Consider the following 26,450-nt stretch of genomic DNA (forward strand, 5'->3'; position numbering starts at 1 on the left):
GAGTTCTTTAGTTTGTAGCATATGGCCTAAAGCAAATTTCCAAAGACAAAGCATAAAAGATACACTTACAGCAGTTATTAGGGTAAGTTATCATTAAATCAGATGTAGCTACATTTGAATTTAATTAAATTAACAAATTATAAGTTTTAGGAAACAGATAAATATAAGACTAAGTAAGTTTAAAGCAATGAACAAGGGGCGCCTGGGTGGCTCAGTCTGTTAACTGTCCAACTCTTGATTTTGTTTGAGGTCATGATCTCATGGTTCATGAGTCTGAGCCCTGTATCAGGCCATGTGCTGATAGTACGGAACCTACTTGGGATTCTCTCTCTCTTTCTCTCTCTGTCCCTCCCCTGCTCGCTCTCTCTCTCTCAAAAAATAAGCAAACTTAAAAAATAAATAAAGGCAATAAACTCATGTCTGTTTAACCACTCTGCATTATTGGAAAACTGATTTTGTGTTTTTTTTTTTTTTTTTACTTAAAACTACAGGTATTTTGCTTGCATATACTTCACTGAATAAATACTTAAAAGTAAAAACATATCAAAATTATAGCTAATAACTAACTTTTGTTTACAGTTGGAGTTCTGGGACAATAGAGCAAACTAAAAATGACATGCAACTAGGGGCACCTGAGTGGCTCAGTTGGTTAAGCATCTGACTTCAGCTCAGGTCATGATCCGACAGTTCGTGGGTTCAAGCCCCGCATCAGGCTCTGTGCTGACAGCCCAGAGCCTGAAGCCTGATTCAGATTCTGTGTCTCCCTCTCTCTGCCCCTCCCCCACTTGTTCTCTCTCTCAAAAATAAACATTAAAAAATATTAAAACAAAAATAAAATAAAAATGACGTGCAACCAAAAAATAACACCAGAGAAAAGTAAACATGTAACCTAAAAGTCGGTTTAATTTCTTTCCTAAATCCCAGTAATATATGTCCAATGAATGTAGGGGTGAAGGGAGTAACTGCTCTATAATAGGTCTGAAATAATTAAAAATGTCACTTTGTTCAGCTAAGTAAATGGCAAAGCTAAGACTTGAACACCTATCCACTTGGTCATGTTTCTGTCTTTATAAACTACTCTCTATGAGCACACTAAGGCTACACACATTTCTGTCTGGGGGGGGGGTCACATGTTTTGTTAATATACCTTAAATGTTTAGTATTGGCTATGCTAAAGTATATATTGGCCACCAGATCATTCTCATATGCAGTTCATGTAACCTAATGCTACAGATGACTCTGACCTTTGGTTTAGCCAGTAGTCTATTCCTATCATCTGTGATCTTTTCCATATAGGTATGAATTGAAAGAGTATTCTAATTCCTGAGAAAAGAGTAACAAAGCTTTCGAGACTAAGCTCAAGGGAAACCATTTTGTGAAATCCTCCCTGATCTCCTTCCTGAACTGTGTGTATACTTTTATTTCATCACCTATCATACTGTACTGTGGTTACTCAGCCACTGTAAGTACAAGAGAATAGGAGTTGTTACATATCTTTATAGTGTCTTATTCTGTCTTCCCACCCACCATTTAATACCTAAACAATGGATTCTAAATACACACTGACTAGAGAATAAAAGATTATACAATTATGCTGTGAATCTCCTTCAACTTCAGAAAACTGTCAATATTCACAACAAAAATATTTTTCCCCTCTTGTCCTACATCAGGATGAGCAAGAACAACTAAAGAAAGCCTCTCCTTAATACTCTATTTTATCTCCCCATAACAGATCAACATGCAGGCAAAAAAAAAAAAAAACAGGCTCAAATAAGGAAAATTCACAGGATGACCAACCATATTTTAAATCATACTTTATTTTCTCTTTATTTGGTTTCACTTATCATGAGAACAAAGATAATTCCCTCAAATAAAACCTGTTTCTTCCTCAAAATGCCAATCATACCCCTAAAATGTCCAACTTAGCCCATATGCTAATGCCAAAATTACCTTCACTTCACCATTTAGTCCCCTTAACCTATTTTTCCAACTGAGCAGGAACACAGTGATGATAACAAGAGCTAACATTCACAGAACACTACCGCTTGCCAGCACTGATGTAAGACAACATTAACTTTAAATCTTCACCACGGCCCAATAAAGCAGATGATATTATTTCCATTTTATGATAAGGAAACTAAAAAGAAGATCAATAAGTTGAGTTAAACAGCTATTAAGTGGAAGAGCTCAAATTCAAACCCAGAGCTCACAATCCTAATCATTACTTATAACCAATTTCCAACTAGTATTTGTGAACACACAAATTATATATTCTCAATCTCCTAACTCTGATTACATTACAGCCTATTACAATTTCTCTAAAAGCAAAAGTTGCTTATGTTAAAGGAGATTTTCATCCTAAAGATGATCATACATTACCTGAAGCCGAAGGTCAGACATCTGTCTTAATAAATCCTCGAAGAGTTCTCTATCATCTTCTGGTAATTCAGAAGACAAGACAACCCCCACAAAGCATCCTGACGCTTGTAACATGGTATCAGGAAACATGTAGGCTCCCACAGTACATTTAAGAACTGGAGATCTATCAGGAACTAGAGGATACAACCAGTCACAAACCTGAAGGAATTAGTTTAAAAAAAAATTAATCAAAGGAACTAGGTTTTCACTGAAGTTTTAGAATTGTTATACCAGAAAATAAACATTTCCAAGTTCTAAATGCATTTTACAAAGCTTTACAGAATGATTCTCCACTAAAAATTAGCTATTTGCTAGTATGATCTTTGTGCATACCACTCACAAGAACTGTCCTAAAAATGCTATTGCTCCACTAATTATACAGTGTTGAAATTAGTGACCTTAAATAGCCCACTATTAACCATAATGAGTCTAGTTTTAAATAAATAATGGTCAAAGTAAAGCAAAACTGTATTATTCAAATTAGACATCTCTTTGTGGAAATACATAAAATCAAACTGTTTTCAAGTACATATAATTACTGATTTAATTAATTCTCACAATTCCATGAAGTTAGTTACCATTTCATGTACAAAACTGAGGCATAGAGAGGTTAATTAAGTTGCTCAGAGTCAACTAAAAAAGTAGAGCTAGGATTTAAACACAGATCTGGCACCAGAGAAGCCAGACAATTACTTTAATTAAATACCCAGAATTCATAATCTTGAATAATTTTTTTAGAAATTGACATGACATAGCTAGAATAGAACATGAAGTTATGTTTATGGAGTTACCTTCTATTATTAAGTTCAATCAAAATGACACAAAGCTGCCCAGCAATATCATCAGATTGTCCATATGCTAAGACTTAAGCTCACTGGATGAGGCACATGGGTGGCGCTAGATTGAGTATCAGACTCTGGATTTCGTCGTAGGTCATGATCTCATGGTTCATGGGATTGAGCTCCCCATTAGGCTCTGCACTGAGGGGGCAGAGCCTGCTTGGGATTCTCTCTCTCCCTGTCCCTCCTCTCCTCACGTACATGTTCCCTTTCAAATAAACATTGAAAAAAAAAAAAGACTTAGGGGCTCCTGGGTGGCTCAGTCATTTGGGCATCTGACCGGCTCAGGTCACAATCTCGCAGTTTGTGAGTTTGAGCCCCGCATCGGGCTCTGTGGTGACAGCCTGGAGCCTACTTCTGATTCTGTATCTCACTCTCCCTCTGCCCCTCCCTGGCTCACGCTCTGTCTCTCTCTCTAAAAAATACACAAATATTAAAAAAAAATAAAAAAGAAGAAGACTTAAGCTTACTTTCTGGAGATCTAAATTCAGAAAAGACTAAGCTTAAATCATAATATCCAAATGAATTCATTTCCATTGAGATTACATTCTTTGAGCAAGGAGAATATAATTGTGTTGCTCACTCAGGACACATGGTCTTCCTAATAATAAGAAACGGGGAAGAACAATCTATTATCAAAATATTGTATAGTAAATATGAGTCAAAGAACATGGAAGATTTCATATAAAAAATGAAAAATTCTCGGGGCGCCTGTGTGGCTCAGTCAGTTAAGCGTCCGACTTTGGCTCAGGTCATGATCTTGTGGTTCTTGAGTTCAAGCCCTGCATCAGGATCTGTGCTGACAGCTCAGAGCCTGGAGCCTGCTTTGGATTCTGTGTCTCCCTCTCTCTCTGCCCCTCCCCTGCTCACACTCTGCCTCTCTCAAAAATAAGTACACATTAAAAAAAAATTTTTTTTAATGAAAAATTCTGGTATACTGCCATCATTTCTGACCAACAGAATATAAACCTGCAGGGATCAAAGAATCCAAGTCTGATTCTTTCTTGGAAAGTGCTTAAAAAACATTTTCAAATTCTTCTTTTACAGATTGTCTTTTTTAGTCATCTCAAATGCCACTTTCCAACTTTTATAAAAGTCAAACTTTAGAGAAGTCACAAAATTGATTATCGCATTTTCCAAAGTATGATATATTGCCATGAATAGTATATGAAATAAATTTAAGTAATATACAGACTATTTGAGTAGTAATGTGTTTTAATATATATTAACAAAAAAATACATCTTTCAACTTCACAGCTGTTATTGGTTAGGATAAAATTAACAAATGAGACATTTAAATTCAAATATTAGGAAAGTTATAGCAGAGATAGGAAATTGACAAAAAAGTTGTAAAGATTATACTTACATAACTAAAGTTTGGGAAAGTTTTATTTTACAATGTCATGATTTCTCTAAGATTAATTACATTCTGGACACCTTGATTGAAAGGGAGTATCCCCAAATCTTCTGAAATAAAACCTTATAGACCTTTCTCAGGGTAGAGCATTAAGAACTGGAAGGCTCATCCACCACAGGCTGATTTCACCCAGATTCACTTTCAGGGGGCAACTTATGTCTAAGTTCTAATTAATGGACTATAAATGTAATAGGTTTAAAAGGTAGATTAAAACTAAAACCAGGGGAGTGCCTGGGTAGCTCAGTTGGTTAACTAGTGCCATAACTAAACCAACCACATCATCTGGACTCTGGACAATAGGACCTGCTTTGCTCAAACAGTCATCTCCCTTCTAAGCAAACTCCTTTGTTAACACCCAATGTAAATGGAGTCCTCATTTTGTACCAATGTCCAATCTTTTAAAAATACATTGTTATTGGAACATCACCTTCAGAATACTTCATTAATTCTATAACAATGCCCTAACATCCTGTATTTATAGCACCAGTCTTTACTCCTCGACAAAGAGCATCCTGGTAAATTTATCTGCTTGGAATGTTAAAATGCATCTTAAATTATCATCAGAGTCTCTACTTCTAGACCAAGGTTTCTCAACCTGTGCATGATTAACGTTTTGAGTTAGATAATTTTTTTATTGACAGAAGCAATACTATTTAGATGTTTAGCAGTCCCCCGGCCTCTACCTACTATCTGCCAGGAGCAGTAGCACAACAATAGCTGTTGTGACAACCAAAAATGTCTCTAGTCGTTCCCAAAATGTCCTTGGGTTGGGGGGTGGGGTTGGGAACCACTGTTCTATATACTGGGCTGCGTCTAGCCCAGATCAACTGCTCAGATGGGGCTTGACAATATTTGTGGAAATTTACACATCCACATGAGTTACATAAATCTCTTCTGAAATTAAAGTTATTAGGTTTCTTCTTCAATAAAAAATTGAAATTTTATGGGTACCTGAGTGGCTCAGTCAGTTTTAAGTGTCCCGATTCTTTATTTCGGCTCAGGTCATGATCTCACAATCCTGAGATCAAGCCCCACATAGGGCTCTCTGCACTGGGCACAGAGCATGCTTAGGATTCTCTCTCTCCCTCTGCCCCTCCCATACAGTCTCTCAGAAAAAGAAAAAAAAGAATTCAAATTTTAAGGATGAATGCTTCGATACCCCTCAGGTCCTGTCATCATAATTTTAAAAGTAAAACACAAGCTTGTATCTTTAAGGGTCATAAATTTCATACAATATATTAAAAAGAACCAGAAAGATCTTTTTACATTTATTCTCCTGGATACATAATATTGACAAACAAAAATAACGTATTTCATACATATTTCAGATTATGTTTACACTTTTCATTGGCTTACCTGAAGAAACCCAGGAGGACGGTTTAGAACTGTATCAAGAGAATTATCCAAGAACCTCACAATTCGAAGATACCCTGGATACGAAGGTGCACTAACCTCCCCTGCAGGATTTACAAAAAAAATCTGTACTCCATTTGGTATCAAAATCAACTCATCTGCATCTAGCCCTAAGGTCTCAAGAGGAGGTGGTTGAGAATGATTCCTATAAAAGTCTTCTCCAACTGATGAAAATTCCCCAGATTCTGTCCCATAGGATACAGTATAATGACCCTCAGCAGCCTGAGGAGTATAAGCAGGAGGTGCTTCTGCTGGATGACTCTGAGATGGTAAGGATAAAGAACTAGATGCAGAAACCAACCCTGGACTTGTTGTTGAAGTGCTTCCATTTACTTCAGTGTGCTGAGAAAGTGAACTAAAGGTGTGAGGCTCTGGTGACTTTTCAGGTATGTCTTTAGGCGGAAATTCTGGATATAACTTGGGCACCTCCTGGAGATCATTCCGTAGAGAAGTGGCAAGACCCTTCTCCAGAATTTCCAATCTAGTACGTACATTCTGTAGTGTTTCTTTCATTTTCTGTTGCATCTGTCTAGCAGATTCCCAACCAGGACCAGTGTGTTCAGGCTCTGTGGATGAAATGCTGATTCCCCTGAGCAGGTGTCCTATTCCTTGCTTATAGTAGTTCTTTGCTTCTTCCTTCTGACCTAATTCATCTGTATTCAGTCCTTTATTAACAAATAAAAAGGCCTTTGTGTATGCTTCCTTGATGATCTTAATTTCAGAAGGTTCTCCATTTTGTGGTTCTTGCTCCATTTCTGCCAAACAGAAAATATTATCTTCAATTATCTAATTTAACTATTTGTTTACTGATTATCAATTTCTCCTACCTAAAGATATTTCAAGAAGACAGGAGCTTTGTTGGTCTGTCTTGTTCACTATTGTACTCCCTAAGCCTAGTATTAGATCTGACATAGAGAATGCACTCAATACGTATTTGTTGAATAGATAAATAATGCTCGTTCCTAAATATCTTTTTATTAAAAAATTTTTTTTTAACATTTTGGAGAGACAGAGAGAGACAAAGGGGAGAGGCAGAGAGAGAGGAAGACACAGAATCTGAAGCAGGCTCCAGGCTCTGAGCTGTCAGCACAGAGCCTGATGCAGGGCTCAAACTCAGGAACCATGAGATCATGACCTGAGCCAAAGTCGGATGCCCAGCTGACTGAGCCACCCAGATGCCCCTCTAAATATCTTTTTAATTAAAAACAGAAGAGAACAGGAATATATCTACTGAATAATTTTCTTGTTCCAGTTTCTTATAATAAATAAAAGTTTCCTATCATGTATCTAACGTTAGAACCAAAGAGCTTCATTCTAAAATTTACTATAATACAGATCCAGATTTTATCCAACTAATTAAAAATGAGGTTGAAACACACATTAGAGAGGAGAAAAATGAGAAAAAAATATCTGGATAAATCTTTAAAGTTACCTGCTTCCATTTAAAGGTGTCAAGTTACTCACATGTGGTTAGTTCTATTCCCTCCCAAAACTCCATTAAAATAACTCTAACAAGGGGCGCCTGGGTGGCTCAGTGGGTTTAGTGTACAACTTTGCCTCAGATCATGATCTCATGGTTCGTGAGTTCGAGCGCCACGTTGGGCTCTCTGCTGTCAGCAGAGCCCACTTGAGATCCTGTCTCCATCTCTCTCTGCTCCTCCCCCGCTCATGCTCTCTCAAAAAATAAACATTAAAAAAATAATAAAAAAATTAACAAGATTAAAAAGGCATAACCTCTCATTCTTGTTAATGAGAAAATTACATGAACAAGTACTTCACAAGCATATATTTTTTAATGTTTATTTTTGACAGGAGGAGCTAGTGGGGGGAGGGGCAGAGAGACAGTGGATCTGCATGGAAGAGGGCTCTGCAAGGGAGGGACAACAGGGAGTCCCATGTGGGCTCTTACTCACCGAACCATGAGATCATGACCTGAACAGAAGTCGGAGGCTCAACCGACCAAGCCACCCAGGTGCCCCCCAAAAGAGTATTTAAATAGCCTATGAAGGGGCGCCTGGGTGGCTCAGTCGGTTAAGCGTCCGACTTCAGCTCAGGTCATGATCTTGCGGTTTGTGAGTTCGAGCCCCGTGTCGGGCTCTGGGCTGATGGCTCAGAGCCTGGAGCCTGCTTCAGATTCTGTGTCTCCCTCTCTCTCTGCCCCTCCCCCGCTCATGCTCTGTCTCTCTCTGTCTCAAAAGTAAATAAACGTTAAAAACATTTTTTTTAAATAAATAGCCTATGAAAAAGTGTTCAACACCTTATCTTGTGCATACCTTCATTTCAAAGCTTATTTTACACAGTGTGCTGAAAGATTTCCTGAAATAATGTGTCTCTGGAAGAAATGGGTTGGCTACTGAGAGGGAAGGCAAGGCATGGGGGGTGAGGGATGGGGGGGGGGATGGTGTCCAGGGGTCTACAGCTGAATAGCATTCCTTGCTGGCACCTCCATCTTGGGGGAGGGGGAGGGGGAGAAGTTTAGCAGGGAAAAACGCCTGGAAATTGATCAGGTGAAATGTAATTGGACTCTCTGCACACACAGAAAGGAAAAGTGTGCGCTAAAATACTGTATTTTTAATTTGGGATTTATCCCAGGATGTTATATTCTCCGTAGTCTCTGAGAAAATGCATTTCACAGGGGTAGCAACTGCAGAATAGTATTTTTATTTTTTCTAGTGCCTGTTATGGGGTGCCTGGGTTGGGACAGTTAAGGGTAAGACTACAGACTCCGGCTCAGGTCATGATCTCACAGTTCTTGAGACAGAGCCCCAAGATGGGCTTCCCCTGACAGCACAGAGCATGCATGGGATTCTCTCTCCCTCTATCACATGCACAAGCACTCTCTCAAAATAAACTCAATCTAAAAAAGAAAAAGAATTACAAAATGCCTGTCATATCCCTAATCGCAATTAAAAGTTTATCAAAGGCTTGAAAAAATGAAACCCATTATTGCATGATTTCACTTATTTTAATTTTTAAAGTTTGGAACAGAAAATCTTCCAAATGTCAGTCTGTAGTATTTAATAAAACAGTATAATCGTCTTAAAACCGAAACCTGGTTCCAGATACAAGCGGTGCATTTTTTTTTTAACGTTCTAACAAAGTACAATGTGTGGTGCATGTGTGTAAGCTTTAAAAAAAATCTCAGGAGAAAAGGTGAAATTCTGAATCAAACAACTAACAACTTAGTTCAATCCCATAAACCCTAAAAGCAGTAACGATCAAGGTAAAGGTCAACATTACAAGTAGTCTTTAATACAGACGTTGCTCTACTACCCGCCTATCTGGCCTTTTACCAAAAAAGGAGGGGGAACTTTACCTGTATGCAACGCCCTCCAATACCATCCCATCCCATTCTCGTCAGGAGAAATACATAAATGATGGTCCACAAGGCCCCAGAGGTGAGAAAGAACCCACATAAAAGCTTCCTGTTTCAAACAGGTTTCCTATAAAAACACCGAATGAAGTTTGATACTGCAATGGAGAGCAATTAAAAAATAGCTCGATTCGTAACCGGGGACCTTACTATATTTTTTCTCGGTTTTGCTTTTGGAAATTTTGGAGAAAAACTGTTGAATTCTGAACTATTTAAAGCAGGATTTCAGAGGCAACAGCAATCTCGAACGCAAACCCATTAAAATGACACGGCAATAAAGTTAAGTTTCGAGGATCCTCAAGCGGGAGCAAAGCAATCCACTAGTGGAAAACTGGGCCAACCGTACGGTAACGCAATAACGCCCCGTCACGAAACAGTGCACATTCCAAGAAAAACTTTCCAGGCACAGAAACCAGGTCAGAGAGATCCTCTGCGGTGCTCAACCTCCAATGAACGTGAACAAATGTATTCCAAAGAGCAAAATCCTGCGCTCTCCATTCCCATTACAACTGCTGTTGGTTGCTGACATCTTGTAAACAAAGACTACCGAACTTTCACGAAGCCTAAGTGCTGGGTAAGGGCGAATAACCACAGCCATTTTCGAAGCCAAGTAAACAGAGCGGAATGAGGCAGCAAGAAGGGTCAAAAGAGACATTCCGGGAGGACGACGACCAAAGGGGAGGGGGTGGGAGGCAGCGCTGAGGGCGCAGGAAGCGCAGAACTCGCAGGTCCCATAAATATGTACGATATGGGGGCTAAGTGAACAAGTTCTCAAACTTTTCTCTAGAAATCGCTCCCTTCAACGACAGTTGCATCTCCTACTGGGATGAGGGCGTCCGGGCCTCCTCTGTCCTGCCCCTCCCCCCAGCCCCGTCAGCCCGCGGGGCCCGGGGCGCTCACGCCACCAGCCCGCCTTGGGGGTCCGCGCGAGGGCGAATCCTTCTCCGCCGGCCGCCGCCCCACCTGTGCCTTCCAGATCTCGGGCGCCCGGGCGCCCCCCGAAGAGCTCCCCGCCCGGCTGCCGCAGGCCGGAGGCCTGCTCCCTCAGACGCGGCGCGGCGGCGAAGTGCCCGGCCGGGACCGGTCCCGAGGTTCTTCGCGCTTCGCACGAGCGCGCGCGCGACCGCACGACGGAACTCACAAAGCATTCCAAGTCGCGCGCTCCAGAGCGCGCCACGTCACGCGGCCGCGCCGCCCCGCCCGTCAGCTCTCGCTCCCGCATCGGGGCACTGCGGGTTTTCACGTGACGCCCACTCGGGCGCCTCTCTCCCCGCCCCCCTCCCCGGCGCGCCCGGCCTAAGTCCTACCCACCCTGACCTTCTAGGTGGCGTGTCAGTCACCTTCGAACCCCGGAGTCAAGGCGAAACTCTGTGGGGAGAAAAGGGGCGAGGGCGGAAGGCCGCAGAGAACTACGCGAACCAGCCCCTCGGCGCGGACCCTCGACCCGGGTCTCCGCGGCCACGTCGACAACCCCCGCGCTTGCGCAATATCTTCTGCCTCCCCCGCCCCCCCCTCCGCGGACCCAAGGCTGCCGGAGAGGCTAGGAGAGAGTGGTGGGCAGGGACGGAAGTCGTGGCTAGAGGGAGCCCTGCGCGCGGTGCACGTGCGAGAACAAAGGCCGATTCTCTCCGCTCTTCTGGAACCTAGGCTTTGTGACTCCTGCATTCTGAGACAGTTACCTCCCAAAGTCCACGTACGCTACGTGGTAAAAGTCTCGGGGTGTGTAATCTAGCAGTATGGTACAAAATGTTAAATTCCTGACACGTCAGGATACAGAGCAACGGTGCTAATACTTCTTATGACTGTGCGAGGCTAAAAGGGGAACGGCAAAGTGAACATACCTTACCTTTCTTCAAGACCTCTTTAAAATTAGTAAAATAGTGTGGACGCCAGATTTTAAACTCTTCAATCGGCCTGCCTTTAAAAAACTGCAGGTATAATGCCCTTAGCCTTTACTGCTAGTGACTTGTTTAGGGATGGCAGTGACTTACCTCCAAATGTATTCTTTACCTCAGTCAAAATTAGTCAGAGGACTGTTGGATGACCACTGGGTGAGGCTTTTAAATTCGGGGCCATTTGGGAGGTTCCCCAAATTGAAGAAAGGTAACAGTCATCCCAAAGGGAAAAACCTGTTAGGAAGATACACATTAATACGATGGTTTAAAGGATTTTGTGCGTACACATCTTCAGAGAATTCTGGAAAAAATGTGACTGTGTACCTTCTCCCTCTTTTCATATGGACCATAAAAATTTTCATCGTAAACAGTTGCAAAAGATGCAAATTGTTTTACTGTAAGTTGACATTTTTAAATAAAACTGTAACATGTAACAGTTTTAAATGTAGCCAGTGAAACTCAAATGCCAGGTAATTTGATATCGTTCACCAATTTTTAAAACCGCATTAACAAGCTTCTCTTTAATGGGAAATTTTACATCATTCCTTTTCTTCCTGAAACTGTATTTCCATATTTCCTCATAAAATTTTCTCTCAATATAGTATCTCTTTCTTCTGGAAAGTCTTTTATTAATCATCTATTATACTTCTCTGCATCACAAATAAGTACATAAATTTAAATCTAATTTTATTTTTTCAAAGGAAAGTATTTTCTATTTTAATTTTTTTGAGAAAGACAGAGAGTGGGTGGGGGGAGGGAAGAGAGGGGCAGAGGGAGAGAGAGAGAACCCAAACAGGCTTGGTGCAGAAGCCCAAACAACCTCAGGACCATGACCTGAGCTGAAATCAAGAGTCAGACACTTGGGGTGCCTGAGTGGCTCGGTAAGTGTCCGACTCCTGGTTTCAGCTCAGGTCATGATCTCAACGTTTCTGAGTTCGAGCCCAGCATCAGGCCCTGTGCTGATAGTGAGGAGGCTGCTTCGGATTCTCTCTGTCTCCCTGCCTCCCTACCCTGCTGGCACTCTCTCTCTCTCTCTCTCTCAAAATAAAAAATAAACTTAAAAAAAAAAAGTCGGTCATTCAACCAACTGAGCCACCCAGGCACCCCATTTAAATCTAATTTTATAATTTTGCAATAGTCGTAAAGGTTAAAGTGTTTAAAAATGTGAAAATAGAAGGGGGGGGGGAAATGTGAAAATATACAAGATCGTTCTATATAAAAACCCTAAAATATACTACAAAGCAACTAAAACTAATCAAGTACATCAAGGTTGCAGGATAAAAGATCAGCATACAGAACTCAATAGTATTTCTAAACACTAGCAATGAATGCTCCAAATATGAAATTAAGAATTTCATTGACAATATTATCAAGAGCAAAATACTTTGGAATAAATTTAACAAAATAAGTGCAAGACTTGTACACCAAAAACTACAAAACATTGCTAAGAGGGTTTATAGAAGACCTAAATAAATGGAAAGACATTCTACATTCACAGACTGCAAGATTTTATATTGTTATAATGGCAATATTCCCCAAACTAATCTACAGATAGAAGATAACCCCTACCCAAATCCCAGACAATTATTGTGCAGAAATTGGCAAACTAATCCTAACTCATATGGAAATGCAAAGGAGCCAGAATAGACAAAACAATCTTGAAAAAGACGAACAAAAGTGGAGGATTTACCCTTATTTATTTATTTATTTTTTGGTTTTTGATTTGTGCTTTGCTTCTTTTGTTTGTTCTTCAAGTTTTTATTTAAATTCCAGTTAGTTAACATACAGTTAGTTAACATACATACAGTGTAACATTAGTTTTAGATGTAGAATTTAGTGATTCATCACTTACGTACAACACCCAGGGCTCATCACTACAAGTGGCTTCCTTAAACCCATCACCCATTTAACCCATCCCCTCTTCCCCTACCAACCTCCCCTCCAGTAACCTTCAGTTTGTTCTCTATAGTTAAGAGTCTGTTTCCTGGTTTGCCCCCCTCCTTTTTTATATGTTCATCTGTTTCTTAAATCCCACATATGAGTGAAATCATATAGTATTTGTCTTTCTCTGACATTTCACTTAGCATAATACTTTCTAGCTCTATCCATGTTGTTGCAAATGGCAAGATTTCATTCTTTTTTATGACTAATATTCCATCATATATACATGTGTGTATATATATATAATATACGTGTATATGTATGTGTATAATATATGTGTGTATATATATGTATATATAATATCTCATATTTTATTTATTCATCCATAAGATAATGGACATTTGGGCTCTTTCCATAATTTGGCTATTGTTGACAATGCTGCTATAAACATAAACATTGGGGTGCATGAATCCCTTCAAATTAGTATTTTTATATCCTTTCTGTAAATACCTAGTAGTGTAATTGCTAGATCATAGGGTAGTTCTATTTTTAACTTCTTAAACCTCCATACTGTTTTCCAGAGTGGCTAAACTAGTTTGCATTCCTACCAACAGTGTAAGAGGGTTCCCCTTTCTCCACATCCTCACCAACACCTGTTGTTTTCTGTGTTGTTAATTTTAGCCATTCTGACTGGTGTGAGATGATATCTCACTATAGTTTTTATTTGTATTTCCCTAATGATGAGTGAGGTTTAACATCTTTTCATGTGTCTGTTAGCCATCTATAGGTCTTCTTTGGAAAAATGTCTATTCGTGTCTTCTGCCCATTTTTTAAAACTGGATTATTTGGTCTTGGGCTGTTCAGTTTTATAAGTTCTTTATATATTTTGAATATTAACCCTTTATCAACTATGCCATTTACAATATCTTCTCCCATTTCAAAGGTTGCCTTTTACTTTTGTTGATTGTTTCTTTCACTGTGCAGAAGCTTTTTATTGATGAAGTCCTGATAGTTCATTTTTGCTTTTGTTTCCTTTGCGTCAGGAGACATATCCAGTAAGAAGTTGCTATGGTTGATGTCAGAAAGGTTACTGCCTGTATTCTCCTCTAGGACTTTGATGGTTTCCTATCTCACATTTAGGTCTTTCATCCATTTTGAATTAATTTTTGTGTATGGTGTAAAAAAGTGGTCCAGTTCCATTCTTTTGCATGTTGCTGTTCAGTTTTACCAACACCATTTGTTGAAGAAACTCTTTTTCCCATTGGATATTCTTTCCCGCTTAGTCAAAGATTACTTGACCATGTAGTTGTGGGTCTATTTCTGGGTTTTCTTTTCTGTTCCATTGACCTATGTGTCTGTTTTTGTGCCAATACCATACTGCCTTGATCACTCTAGCTTTTAAGTCCAGAATAGTGGTGCATCCAGCTTTGCTTTTCTTTTTCAAGATTGCTTTGGCTATTTGGGGTCTTTTGTGGTTCCATACAAATTTTAGGATTTTTTGTTCTAGTTCTGTGAAAAATCCTGGTGGTATTTTAATAAGGATTGCATTAAGTGTGTGGATTGTTTTGGGTATGGATATTTTAACAATGTTTGTTCTTCCCATACACGAGCACAGAATATTTTTGATTTCTCTGTATCATCTTCAATTTCTCTCATCAGTGTTTTATAGCTATCAGAATACAGATCTTTTACCTCTTTGGTTAAGTTTATTCTTAGGTATCTTACAACATTTTGGTGCAGCTGTAAATGGGATTGATTCCTTGAATTTTCTTTCAGCTGCTTCATTATTGGCGTATAGAGACGCAACAGATTTCTGGACATTGATTTTGTATCCTGCAACCTTACTGAATTTGTGTATCAGTTCTAGAAATTTTTTGATGGAGTCTTTGGGGTTTTCTATACAGAGTATCATGTCATCTGCAAATAGTGAAAGCTTGACTTCTTCCTTGTCTGTTTAGATACCTTTTTTTGTTGTTATTGTCTGATTGCTGAGGCAAGGACTTCCAGTACTATGTTAAATAACAGTGGTGAGAGTGGACATCTTTGTCTTGTTCCTGACTGTAGAGGAAAAGCTCTCAGTGTTTCCCCAGTGAAGATGATATTAGCTGTGAGTTTTTGTATATGGCCTTTATTGTATTGACATATGTTCCCTCTATCCCTACTTTGTTGAGAGTTTTTATCATGAATGGATCTGTACTTTGTCAGATTCTTTTTCTGAATCTATTGAAAGGATCATATGGTTCTTATCCTTTCTTTTGTTAAGGTAGTGTATCACATTGATTGATTTGTGAATATTGAACCACTCTTGCAGCTCAGGAATGAATCCCACTTGATTGCGGTGAATGATTCTTTTACTGTACTATTGTATCTGATTTGGCAGTATTTTGTTGAAAATTTTTGCATCCATGTTCAAGGATATTGGCCTGTAGTTCTCTTTTTTAGTGGAATCTTTGATTTTGGAATCAAAATAATGCTGGCCTCATAGAATGATTTTGGAAGCTTTCTTTCCATATCTATTTTTTGGAATAGTTTGAGAATAATAGGTATTAACTCTTCTTTAAATATCTGGTAGACCTGGGATGCCTGGGTGGCTCAATCAGTTAAGCGACTGACTTCAGCTCAGGTCATGATCTTGCAGTTTGTGTGTTCGAGCCCTGCACTGGGCTCTGTGCTGACAGCTCAGAGACTGCAGCCTGCTTCAGATTCTGTGTCTCCCTTTCTCTGCCCCTCCCCCACTCACACTCTGTTCTCTCTCTCCTTCAAAAATAAATAAACATTAAAAATTTTTTTTTAAATATCTTGCAGACCTCCCCCCATGAAGCCACCTGGCCCTGGACTTTTGTTTATTGGGAAATTTTTGATTACTTATTCAGTTTCTTTGCTGGTTATCAGTCTCTTCAAGTTTTCTATTTCTTCTTGTTTCAGTTTTGACAGTTTATAGGAATGTATCCATTTCTTCCAGATTGTATGATTTGTTGGCATATAATTTTTCCCAATATTCTCCTATAATTGTATTTCTGTGGTGTTGGTTGTTATTTCTCCTCTCTCATTTGTGATTTCATTTATTTGAGTCCTTTTTCTTTTTGATAAATCTGGCTAGGGGTTTATCAATTTTATTAATTTTTTCAAGGAAACATCTCCCGGTTTCATTGATCTGTTCTTTTCTTTTCATTTCTATATCATGTATTTTTGCTCTAACCTTTATTATGGAAATAATAAGTTCTTCTTCTGCTGGCTTTAGGCTTTGTTTGTTGTTCTTTTTCTAGCTTCTTTAGGTGTAAGTTCATGTTGTTTGAGATTTTTCTTTCTGCGATCAATTTCTCTCTGAAACCACATTTCCACACTTCCTACCTTCCTCTATGTGGCCTCTTCTCTCCTTCTTGTTGTGCACTTTGTTCTGTCAGTCCTCAGGTCATGGTTGGGCATTCAGAATGATTTGATAGTTACCTAGCTGTGTTCGAGGGTCAAGGCAAGCCTAGAGTCCTCCTACTACACTGACATCTTAGCTCCCCCTCATATGTTTCCTGATAACCAAATTTACTACAAAGTTGCAATAATCATTTCGGTTTGGTATTGGCATAAGAACAGACATATGTGGGATAGAATTGAACAATGAAATAGAATTAATAACCCATAAATAAGCCCATCCACAGTTAACGGATTTTTAATAAATCTCAAGAATATTCAATGGGAAAGAAGTATTATTTTCAACAAATGGAACAATAGGAAATTCATTCAAAAAGGAGAATTTGGATCCCTACCTCACAACATACTAAAAAATTAACATAAAATGGATCAAAGACCTAAATGTAAGAACTAAAACTGTAAAACTCTTAGATGAAAACATGAGTAAATCTTCATAAACTTGGATGAAACAATGATTTCTTTTTTTTTAAGTTTATTTATTTTGAGAGAGAGACAGCATGTGTATGCGTGAGTGGGGGAGGAGCAGAGAGAGAGGGAGAGACAGAATCTCAAGTAGGCTCTGGCTGTTAGTGCACAGCTGGATGTGTGGCTTGATTCTCATGAACCATGAGAACATGACCTGAGCCTAAATCAAGAGTTTGATGCTTAACCAACTGAGCCACCCAGGCACCCCTGAAGCAAGGATTTCTTAGCTACAACCCCCAAAATATAACGAATAAAAAACAATTGATACGTTGTATTTCATCAAAATTAAAATATTTTGCTTTTCAAATGATACCATCAAGAAATTGAAAATAACAACACATAGACAATGAGAAACGATTTGCAAATTATTATATCTGATTTGTATTTAGAATATATAAAGAACTATTATAACTCGACAAATAAGGCACAGTTTTAAATTGGGCATGGGATTTGAATAGACATTTCTCCAAAAATATACAAATGCCCAGAAAGCACATGAAAATATGTTCAATGCAATTAATCTTTAGAAAAATGGAAATCCAAAATACAACGTGTCATTATTTATCCTCTAGAATGTCTATAATAAAAAAGATAGATACTAACAAGTATTGACAAGGATGTGGAGAAATTCAAACTCTTCATGTACTACTGGTACCAATGTAAAATGATGCATCCATATTTTGGTAAACAATTTGCATCTTAAAAAGTCATTTGTAGACTTACTATATGACCTGCAATTCCCATGAGAGATGAAATTGTGTACATGTTGTCATTTCTCTTGGTTCAAAAAAATCAAGTGATGCTCTTGTTATAAAACTTCCACTTCTGTTTATTTAGTTTAGGTGCATAGAGTCTCTCAGTTTCCACATCTATAAATGTTAAAATTGAGATAGAACTGATGCTGTATCCTGTGTTATTCTGGAAATAGAACACATATAATACAAACAATAATATAAATAGCTATACACACATACAAAGTGTACAGGTATACTTGACCGAAATGTTCACAGCAACATTATTTAAAATGGCCAAAAAGTAAAAATAACCCAAACATATATCAATCATGAATGGATTTTTGAAAATGTGGTATATCCATACAATGGAATATTGTTCAGTCCCAAAAATGCTGCACATGGATGAACCTCAGTGAGAGAAGCCAGATATGAACACATATTGCATGATTCTATTTTTGTGAATTTTTTAAAATGGCAAATATACAAAGACAGAAAGTAGACTGGTGGTTGCCTAAGGCTGGGGTTGGTAATTAGAATTGACTGTAAATGGACACAAGGTTTTCTTTTCAGGGTAGAAATGTTCTAAAATTAGATTGTGATGATGGTTGTATAGTTCTGTAAATATAATGAAATCCATTGAATTGTACATTTAAAATTAGTGAACACCATTAATGGTGTATACATATTATATTTAAAGCAGTTTGAAAAATACCCCCTGGGTAGAGGGATTATTATATTTGTATTTATATATATTTTAAGTGTGGATAAATATTTATTGAACAAAGAGTATATATTTATTGGAAATGCATCTTAAAGTGGTGATGGGGACTTGTTTTCCAGTTAATTAGTATACTTCCAGATGATTATCATTTATTTCTAGAATGGGACAGAATTCAGCTTCAATTCTATTCTAATTTATATATGTAAAGGCTGAGAAACTCCACATAAACAAAATGAACTAATCTAGGTTATCACTGGTGATATTACCTAATTGCTCCCAGCTCATGTTGAACTCAACAGAACGACTTGGTATAAAATAAAAGTCCCGGAAAGTACATTTTGTTTAAGGCTAATGTGATAATACTATTCTAAAAGTTCTAGGGAACCTTGAGTGGGTCAGTTGGTTGACGATCCAACTTTGGCTCAGGTCATCATCTCACAGTTCACGAGTTTGAGCCCCACATCAGGCTCTGTGCTGACAGTTCAGAGCCTGGAGCTTGCTTCAGATTCTGTGTCTCCCTCTTTCTCTGCCCCTCCCCTGCTCACACTCTGTCTCGGTCTCTCAAAAATAAATAAACATTAAAAAATTTTAAAATAAATAAAAATAAAAATTCTACATGATGCTAGGTCTTCACTGTATGACCTCATTAAACTTTTCTTCCTTAAATTTTTTGCATATGAAAAGCATGAATTTGACCAAAGGTCAATAATTGTGATGTTCTTAGTACAGTATAATTTTCCCCTGGCAGACCAAATAGTGGATGATGGACAAATGTAGCATTTTAAAAACTGAGTAATAAATAGATAAAAGTAATTTCTTATTCAGATTTGTAGATACATATGTAGGCTTTATAAGTTCTATATTTCCATATAAAATATTTTATCTGTTCCTTAGCAAATATATATACCCTTAAAAAACATCTATTAAAGTATGAAAAACAATTCCTTTAATATTTCTTACTAGCCTGATATGGCTTCATTCTTGCCAAATTGATGTTTTTTATATTATAAAAAGGCTAACAGCTGGTTCAGTAAAGTACCTCATTTTCTTTTTCTTTTTTTAAATTTACATCCAAGTTAGTTAGTATATAGTGCAATAATGATTTCAGGAGTAGATTCCAGTGATTCATCCCCTACATATAACACTCAGTGCTCATCCCAACAAGTGTCTTCCTTAATGCCCCTTGCCCGTTAAATCCATCCCCCCTTCAGCAACCCTCAGTTTGTTCTCTATATTTAAGAGTCTCTTATGTTTTGTCCCCCTCCTTGTTTTTATATTATTTTTGCTTCCCTGCCCTTATGTTCATCTGTTTTGTATCTTAAATTCCACATATGAGTGAAGTCATGATATTTGTCTTTTCTCTGACTGACTAATTTCACTTAGCATAATACACTCGAGTTCTATCCACGTTGCTGCAAAAAAGTACCTCATTTTCTATACACTTAATATGCATAACAAGATGGTAGGGTACAGTTTAACACTAGACACCAAAATTCTTCTTCTTCTTCTTCTTCTTCTTCTTCTTCTTCTTCTTCTTCTTCTTCTTCTTCTTCTTTTTTAATTTTAGAGAGAGTGCTTAAGCAGGGGAGAGGGTCAGAGGGAGAAAGAGACAGAGAAAGAATTCCAAGCAGGCTCCATGCTCAGCATGGAGCCCAACGTAGGGCTCAGTCCCTCGACCCTGAGAATCCCAAGCATGATTCCATGGGCCTGGAACTCACAAAACATGAGATCATGATCTGAACTGATATGAAGAGTTGGATGCTCAACTGACTGAGCCACCTAGGCGCCCCCAAATTATTCTTACAGCAACTGTGTTGCTTTAAGGAAATCTTGGTAAGTCACTTAGAGTCAGGGTGAATCCCCAAGGACATAGGCAAATAAGAGAAAATAAATGAAAAAACACCTACAACATTTATAATACTGTTACTACATTAAAATGAGCCAAGGGGTGCTCATTTCTAATGGGGCTTCAGGAACGAAAGAAGGAAGGAAGGAAGGAAGGAAAGAAGGAAGGAAGGAAAAATGCAGAAAATGCAGAACAACCAGCACTTTTCTGGCCATATTCAGGCAATATCAATTGAAAGATCTAGGTCTAGGAGTTCCATCTTCAGCCCTCTCAATTCTTGGAACTATCTCATTCCAGCCTGATTGCCCAATAAACTTATGTGATAGCAGATGACAAGGAACACAACATTCAACAAAACAAAGATTTGAATGCATCAGTTCACAGAGAATTCATAAGCAAAGATACTGTTTATGAAATAAAAAGAAAGAAAGAAAAGCCTGCTATTTTGTGAGACTGTAAAAGTACACCAAGGGTTACATTTTTATAGTTAAAATTTTCAAGCAGTTCTTTCCAGAAACTCTTTCTTCATTGTTCAATAATATTTATTTCCTGAATAGTTTGTTTCTTAGTCCTTTTTGCCAGTTTGTAGTCTAATTGATGTTGTTTCTTTAAAAATAGAGTCTCTTTTCCTAAAGAAACACAAACTTTAAAAAACATTCATCTGGGGCATCTGGGTGGCACCCGGGTGGCTCAGTCGGTTAAGGGTCCAACTCTTGGTTTCAGCTCAGCTCATGATCTCATGGTTCGGGAGTTCAAGACCCACATTGGACTCAGCACTGACTCTGCTTGGGATTCTCTCTGTCTCCCTCTCTCTGCCCATCCCTGCTCATGTGCTCTCTCTCAAAATAAATAAATAAACATTACAGAAATTTAAAAAATAGGGGTGCCTGGGTGCCTTAGTTGGTTTAGCGTCTGACTCTGGCTCAGATCATGATCTCACCATTCATGAGTCGCAGCCCCATATCTGGCTCTGCACTGACCTCTCAGAGTCTAGAGCCTGCTTTGGATTCTATGTCTCCCTCTCTCTCTGCCCCTCCCCTGCTCACACTCTGTCTCTCTCTCAAAAATAAACATTAAAAAATTTTTAAATAAATATAAAAAAATGAAATTCAAAAATTCGCCAACCTAATATAACTGCAAAGACTTGATGCCATGATTAATATATGAAGATGAGAAATCAAATAAATTTGAATTTATCCATTTTTTCTTACATGCTGTCTGAAACAATTGATATTGTTCTTACCAACAAAAACCGCTATTGGCTATTAAAAAAAATCACATTCAGGACAGAATTGGAAGACAAGAATACCTGTGTGCCTGGCTGGCTCAGTCAGTAGAACCTATGACTCTTGATCTCAGGGTTGTAAGTTTGAGCCCACATTGGGTACAGAGATCAGTTAAAAATAAAATCTTAAAATAATAAATAAAATAAAGGAACCAGTTCTGCCATCCAAAAATAAATAAATAAATAAGTTCTTTAATTTACATATAGACAAGTCCCTATGGTGTCAGATCACAGCATAGCTAAGCATCACCGAACTGTATTTAGTTTCAAGCCTTGCTTGTAACAGTGGGGTTCTTTCTATGCAGTTCTGAAGTGATAGAAATTAAAATGCTAACAATACCCAGTTTTAAACAGCCCACAGAAACTACATATGTATTAAGCCTACTCTCAGAGTCTATAAATTACTCCATCAGAATATATTAAGTAAGGGCTTTGGAATTTAACTCTTTCAGATGAAAACAGTTTCCATCAAATTTTCTAAAAAGTCAAATATGGGGCCATAGTAATATCAGTTTTTTGAAGCCCACTGTATGGAAGGTCCTCTGCTGGCCATCTTACCTCCCTCATTTTATTTTACCCCCCAATAAACCAATAAGGAGGCTATCGTCAGATGAAGAAATGGAAGCTTAGGAAGTTTAATATATTCTAAACAACACAGCAAATACCTACCAAAGCCAAGATTCCCAAAGATTGTTTTCAGAATTGCTATTTTGTCAAAATTAATGTTTTATTGAATAACTATTACCATATGCTCAGTATACAGTCATATATTATAGTTTCCATATATTACCTTTGAATTCCCGCCCCCCCAAAAAAATCATACAGAATGAGGTTTGTTAACGTTAACATTAAGTAACATGATCAAAATCTCACAACTAGTAAGTAGTAGAACTATAGTTTAAACTGGAGTTTTTGACTTTAAAAACCTTAGCATTTTCTACTGTAACACAGTACCTTAGGGTTGGTTATCCAGTTCCCAAAAAGTAACATAATTTGGAAGAATCTGAAACATCCTAGGGCAGAGAAAATTTTGCCAAGACTACAAATTTGCTGGTTTCTTTGGTTTAGCTCTAAAAACAAATATATACTTAGAATCATGATCTATCTAATGAACTCATGTTTGAATCCTAGCAGTCATACCTACTGCCTACATAATTTTGGGCAATTTACCTTCAATGCTTCAGTTCTCACCTTTGTGTAATTGGGATAACAATAGCTACTTCATAAGACTATGCTAACGATGAAGTAAGATAATATATGCAATGCTCTGTACCTTATAAGAAGCAGCTGACCAGAGTGGTCAAGAGCACAGATCTTGAAACCAGCTGCCTGAGTTCAAAATCTCAGTCCGCCACCGATCACCTCTGTGATCTTGGGGGAATTTACTTTATCCATCTGTGCCACCATTTTCTCACTGGTAAAACAAGGTAATGATTAAACTACTTCATGAGTCGGTATGTGTAAAATGCTTAAGATAAAAATTGTTTCCATTAAATTAAATGTGCCTGGCACATTGTAAGTACTATTTAAGAGGTTGTTAAATTTTAAAAATACACTTTGAACATAGCAGATGCTGAATAAATGGGAGCTATTTTACCCTGCAATCACTTGGGTGATTTTAAAATGATATACACGTATACATTTCTACCAGTATTTAATTTTTTTATCTTTGGAGAAAATTCCTCTATCGCCATTAAAATAACATGTAAAACTGAATCTGCAGCCCAGAATTATTAGTCTGAGAGCTACCCTAATAAGTTCCGTGAAGTTGGGGAGCGAGGAGGAGAGAGGGAGGTGTTAGGGTGTCTTTCAGATTTGAGGTTAAGCAACTGAACTTGTCTCCAGGTGCTATTTACTGAGATGGGAGGCACTGGAGAGGGTTGCACATATGGGAAAAGAAAGGGAAAGCGAACTAACAATTGTTTAGTACCTTCCAAGAACCGAGCATTATGCTAGGCACTTTGTGTCCATATTACCTCACATCACTCTCAGAACCACCCTATGGGTATCACCCTCTGATTTATAGATCTGTGAAAATCTCCGAAGAAGTATGTTGCACCACAAAGGCAAGTGAGTCAACTTGTCAAATAAAAGTTTTTTGCATAAAATAGTAAGAATTTTTTGTCCCCCACCTCCTCCCGCTACCTTTAAGTTCTGAATGTTCATACCAATATTTACATTGGTGTGTTAGTGTAGTCATCACTTTCAACCCAAAGTGACACTTTCCTATCCTCTGTAGTCCTTTAGTACCTCCGTGGACAAAGAACCTTTTGAGATGCCAGGGAAGCTGTAAAAGTTCAGTAACTACTTGGAAATCTGTAATAATTAGATTACTCTGCCCAAAAATGTCATGGGAGTTGCTGTCTTTCTCCAATACTTACATTAGGCACAGCCATACTACCATGGAGCTAAAATTCAGTGTAACGATATTGCACATTAACGTAGTAATGTTGTCTTATATCAATTTCAACGTTGATATAATGTAATTGGTTCCAACTGGAAGCAAATCAAAGTATATGTGTTTCTATTCCAATCTTCTGAATAATGCATGCTATCTGTATTACTTCAAAATTCGGGGAACAAAACGCACTAAACAGAACCTCAAATGGCCAAAAGAATTTGTCTTTTTAAGGGTGGTATTTCTGAATTCTCTAACAAAGACAACAACAAAGTTCTGAATCATAGAACCCATAAAGTCTTCAAACAAAAGCACCACCAAGGCAAATTACCCATCCGTTTTCCAAATTTACCGTAGTGCAAATATTAGATGGAACCATATTAAAATGCTGATACAAGCACTTCCATATGGTTCCACTAATAGATCATAAAGAGCACATAGTTCATAAATCTCAGGGAACATTAACTACCATAGTTATTTTAAAAATCCCTGCATTCTTTAAAAGCCCTCTTTTCATTCTGATGGAAAATCAAAAGTGGACACTTACTTTTTATTGCTACTGCTTACTTTTCAAATTATATTACAGCATTCTTATAACCAAGCTTTACTAATTATAACAGATGTATTTATGATGGATATTTTTGCTCTTTGGTTTTAAGATCAACTCTTGCTATCGTGACCATCAATGATAAACATATATATATATTAGGCTCTTGTGAGACTTCACGGTTGTCAGCATCCTTGTGCAGATACTACATCGTGCAGTCCCTATGACCTTGCATTTTAGGTGAGCACTTATTACCATTCCAGCCCTCAAACTGGACATGTGGCAAATATTAGCCATGCATCATGGAAGAAGAAACAAATATATCAAAGAACTCAGATCTCACGGGTCATAACTGAGTGCAATGTATTCACTACATCTCTGTTAAACAACCTGTCCAGTAGTGACTCAGTTATTGAATAAAACATGAATTCTGATATCACACTCTGAAGAAAGCATTGCTGTCAGATAGAGACATACCTTAGGATGCATATTCCCTACTTCCTCTCTGCTGTCAGGCTCATCCTGAGCTCCAGCTCCTCTTAGGCAATCTCCACACTACGGTGAAGAGAAAGGTTGCAGCCTTAGCCAGGGGGAAGCTGTAGGGGCCACAAGCACGGGCCCTTCCCTCTACTAAGCTCACCCACCACAGGGGTTGTGTGGTGACTGAGAAGGCCCCATAGCCTGCTGCATCTCAGCTACTAACTCGAAAGCAGCAGAAGAAAGCAGACCATAATGTGGAAGAGGAAGATTTTTTTTAATGACATTTTGTTCATAGAGAATTAAAAAAATTAGTATCTTACCCTATGGATCTTTTTGGTTATGTGAGGTTATTTTCCCAAGTGCTGGTGGTAATTGTCCTCTTTATTAATTTTCTGTTGGTGATAATGAATGTGATGGAAAGGCAGGACTGGCAAGACCAGGCCTTTGCATTTGTTAAAGTGCATACATATCCTCTGAATGCTTGGAAAAATACAGATTCATCTTCAGTAGGTCTGGGGTGGGGCCTGACATTCCATATTTCTGGCAAATTCCCAGGGGATGCCAATGTTGCTGGCCCACAGACCAAATTTTGAGTAGCACGGAACCAAATCATTTCAAACAGTCCTTATATCCCCTAGGATCTAGGAGAAAAGGAAATACCTAAAAATTATTAATGATTTCATTTAACCTGAAAGCAACAGACAATGAAAAAAATCTAGCTCATTTTATTTTTCATTTATTAGTTTTTCTGAGGAAGTATATGAAATGAAATAGAATTCATTTTCTTAGTGTCTGTGAACAAATCGGGTATTGGACTGAATAGGCATTTCTCGCTCTCTTCGATCCCCAGTGGCACAGAGAAATGTTGAGCTGCTTCCTCTTGGTTCACCCCTTCTCAGAACTTTTCCCATCTAGTCTTCTCTGCCTCTGCCTGATTGTTTTTTTTTTTTCCTATAAAGATTCAGGGTTTTTATTGACCGGAGACAGATTATAGCAGGAATGTCCCAGTTGTTTTAGCTTGTGCAGTTGGCTGCATTCTTTTGAAATTAGCTTGAAATTAGATCACTGCTCAAAAGAGCCATAAAAATAATATCAGCATACAATATCTTATTCTAAATTATCAGCCCTGTCTAAATGCTGCAGCCTTGTTTGTATTTTTAACATTTTATTTTGATACAAACACTCAGAAAAAGGTGCAAAAATAGTCGACTCATGTATCCTTCACCCAGCTTTCCTCAAGGATAATATCTTGTAAAACCATCTTATGTTATCAAAAACAGGAAATTTACACTGGTACAGTAAACTACAAGTC

General features: G+C 38.1%; 2 protein-coding genes across 7 annotated transcripts in view; one reads left to right on the forward strand and one right to left on the reverse strand.

Moving 5' to 3' along the window:
* The window catches only part of SPART (spartin), an 89,370-nt gene that overhangs the window by 20,532 nt on the left and 42,388 nt on the right, over positions 1 to 26,450 (reverse strand). For 2 of the 6 annotated variants that reach the window (XM_042956804.1, XM_042956568.1), the window contains exons 1-3: positions 10,424 to 10,549; positions 6,031 to 6,842; positions 2,380 to 2,577 (exon numbers count right to left, since the gene is read on the reverse strand). In XM_042956804.1, coding sequence (XP_042812738.1) covers positions 2,380 to 2,577; positions 6,031 to 6,840 — 1,008 coding nt within the window. In that variant the 5' untranslated portion in view covers positions 6,841 to 6,842; positions 10,424 to 10,549. Of the gene's footprint in view, positions 1 to 2,379; positions 2,578 to 6,030; positions 6,843 to 10,423; positions 10,550 to 10,777; positions 10,871 to 11,451; positions 11,590 to 26,450 lie in introns of those variants that run through there. The other 4 variants (XM_015544542.2, XM_015544541.2, XM_042956757.1 and 1 more) reach the window with 4 other exon arrangements.
* Positions 10,085 to 11,723, forward strand: LOC122241874 (serine/arginine repetitive matrix protein 1-like). The gene is made up of 3 exons (XM_042998299.1): positions 10,085 to 10,145; positions 10,292 to 10,695; positions 10,785 to 11,723. Exons 1-3 carry the CDS (start codon positions 10,085 to 10,087, stop codon positions 11,190 to 11,192), a joined length of 873 nt encoding a protein of 290 aa, XP_042854233.1. The 3' UTR covers positions 11,193 to 11,723.

Source organism: Panthera tigris, chromosome A1, assembly GCF_018350195.1.
Source record: "Panthera tigris isolate Pti1 chromosome A1, P.tigris_Pti1_mat1.1, whole genome shotgun sequence".
In the NCBI taxonomy this organism is placed as follows: Eukaryota; Metazoa; Chordata; class Mammalia; order Carnivora; family Felidae; genus Panthera; species Panthera tigris.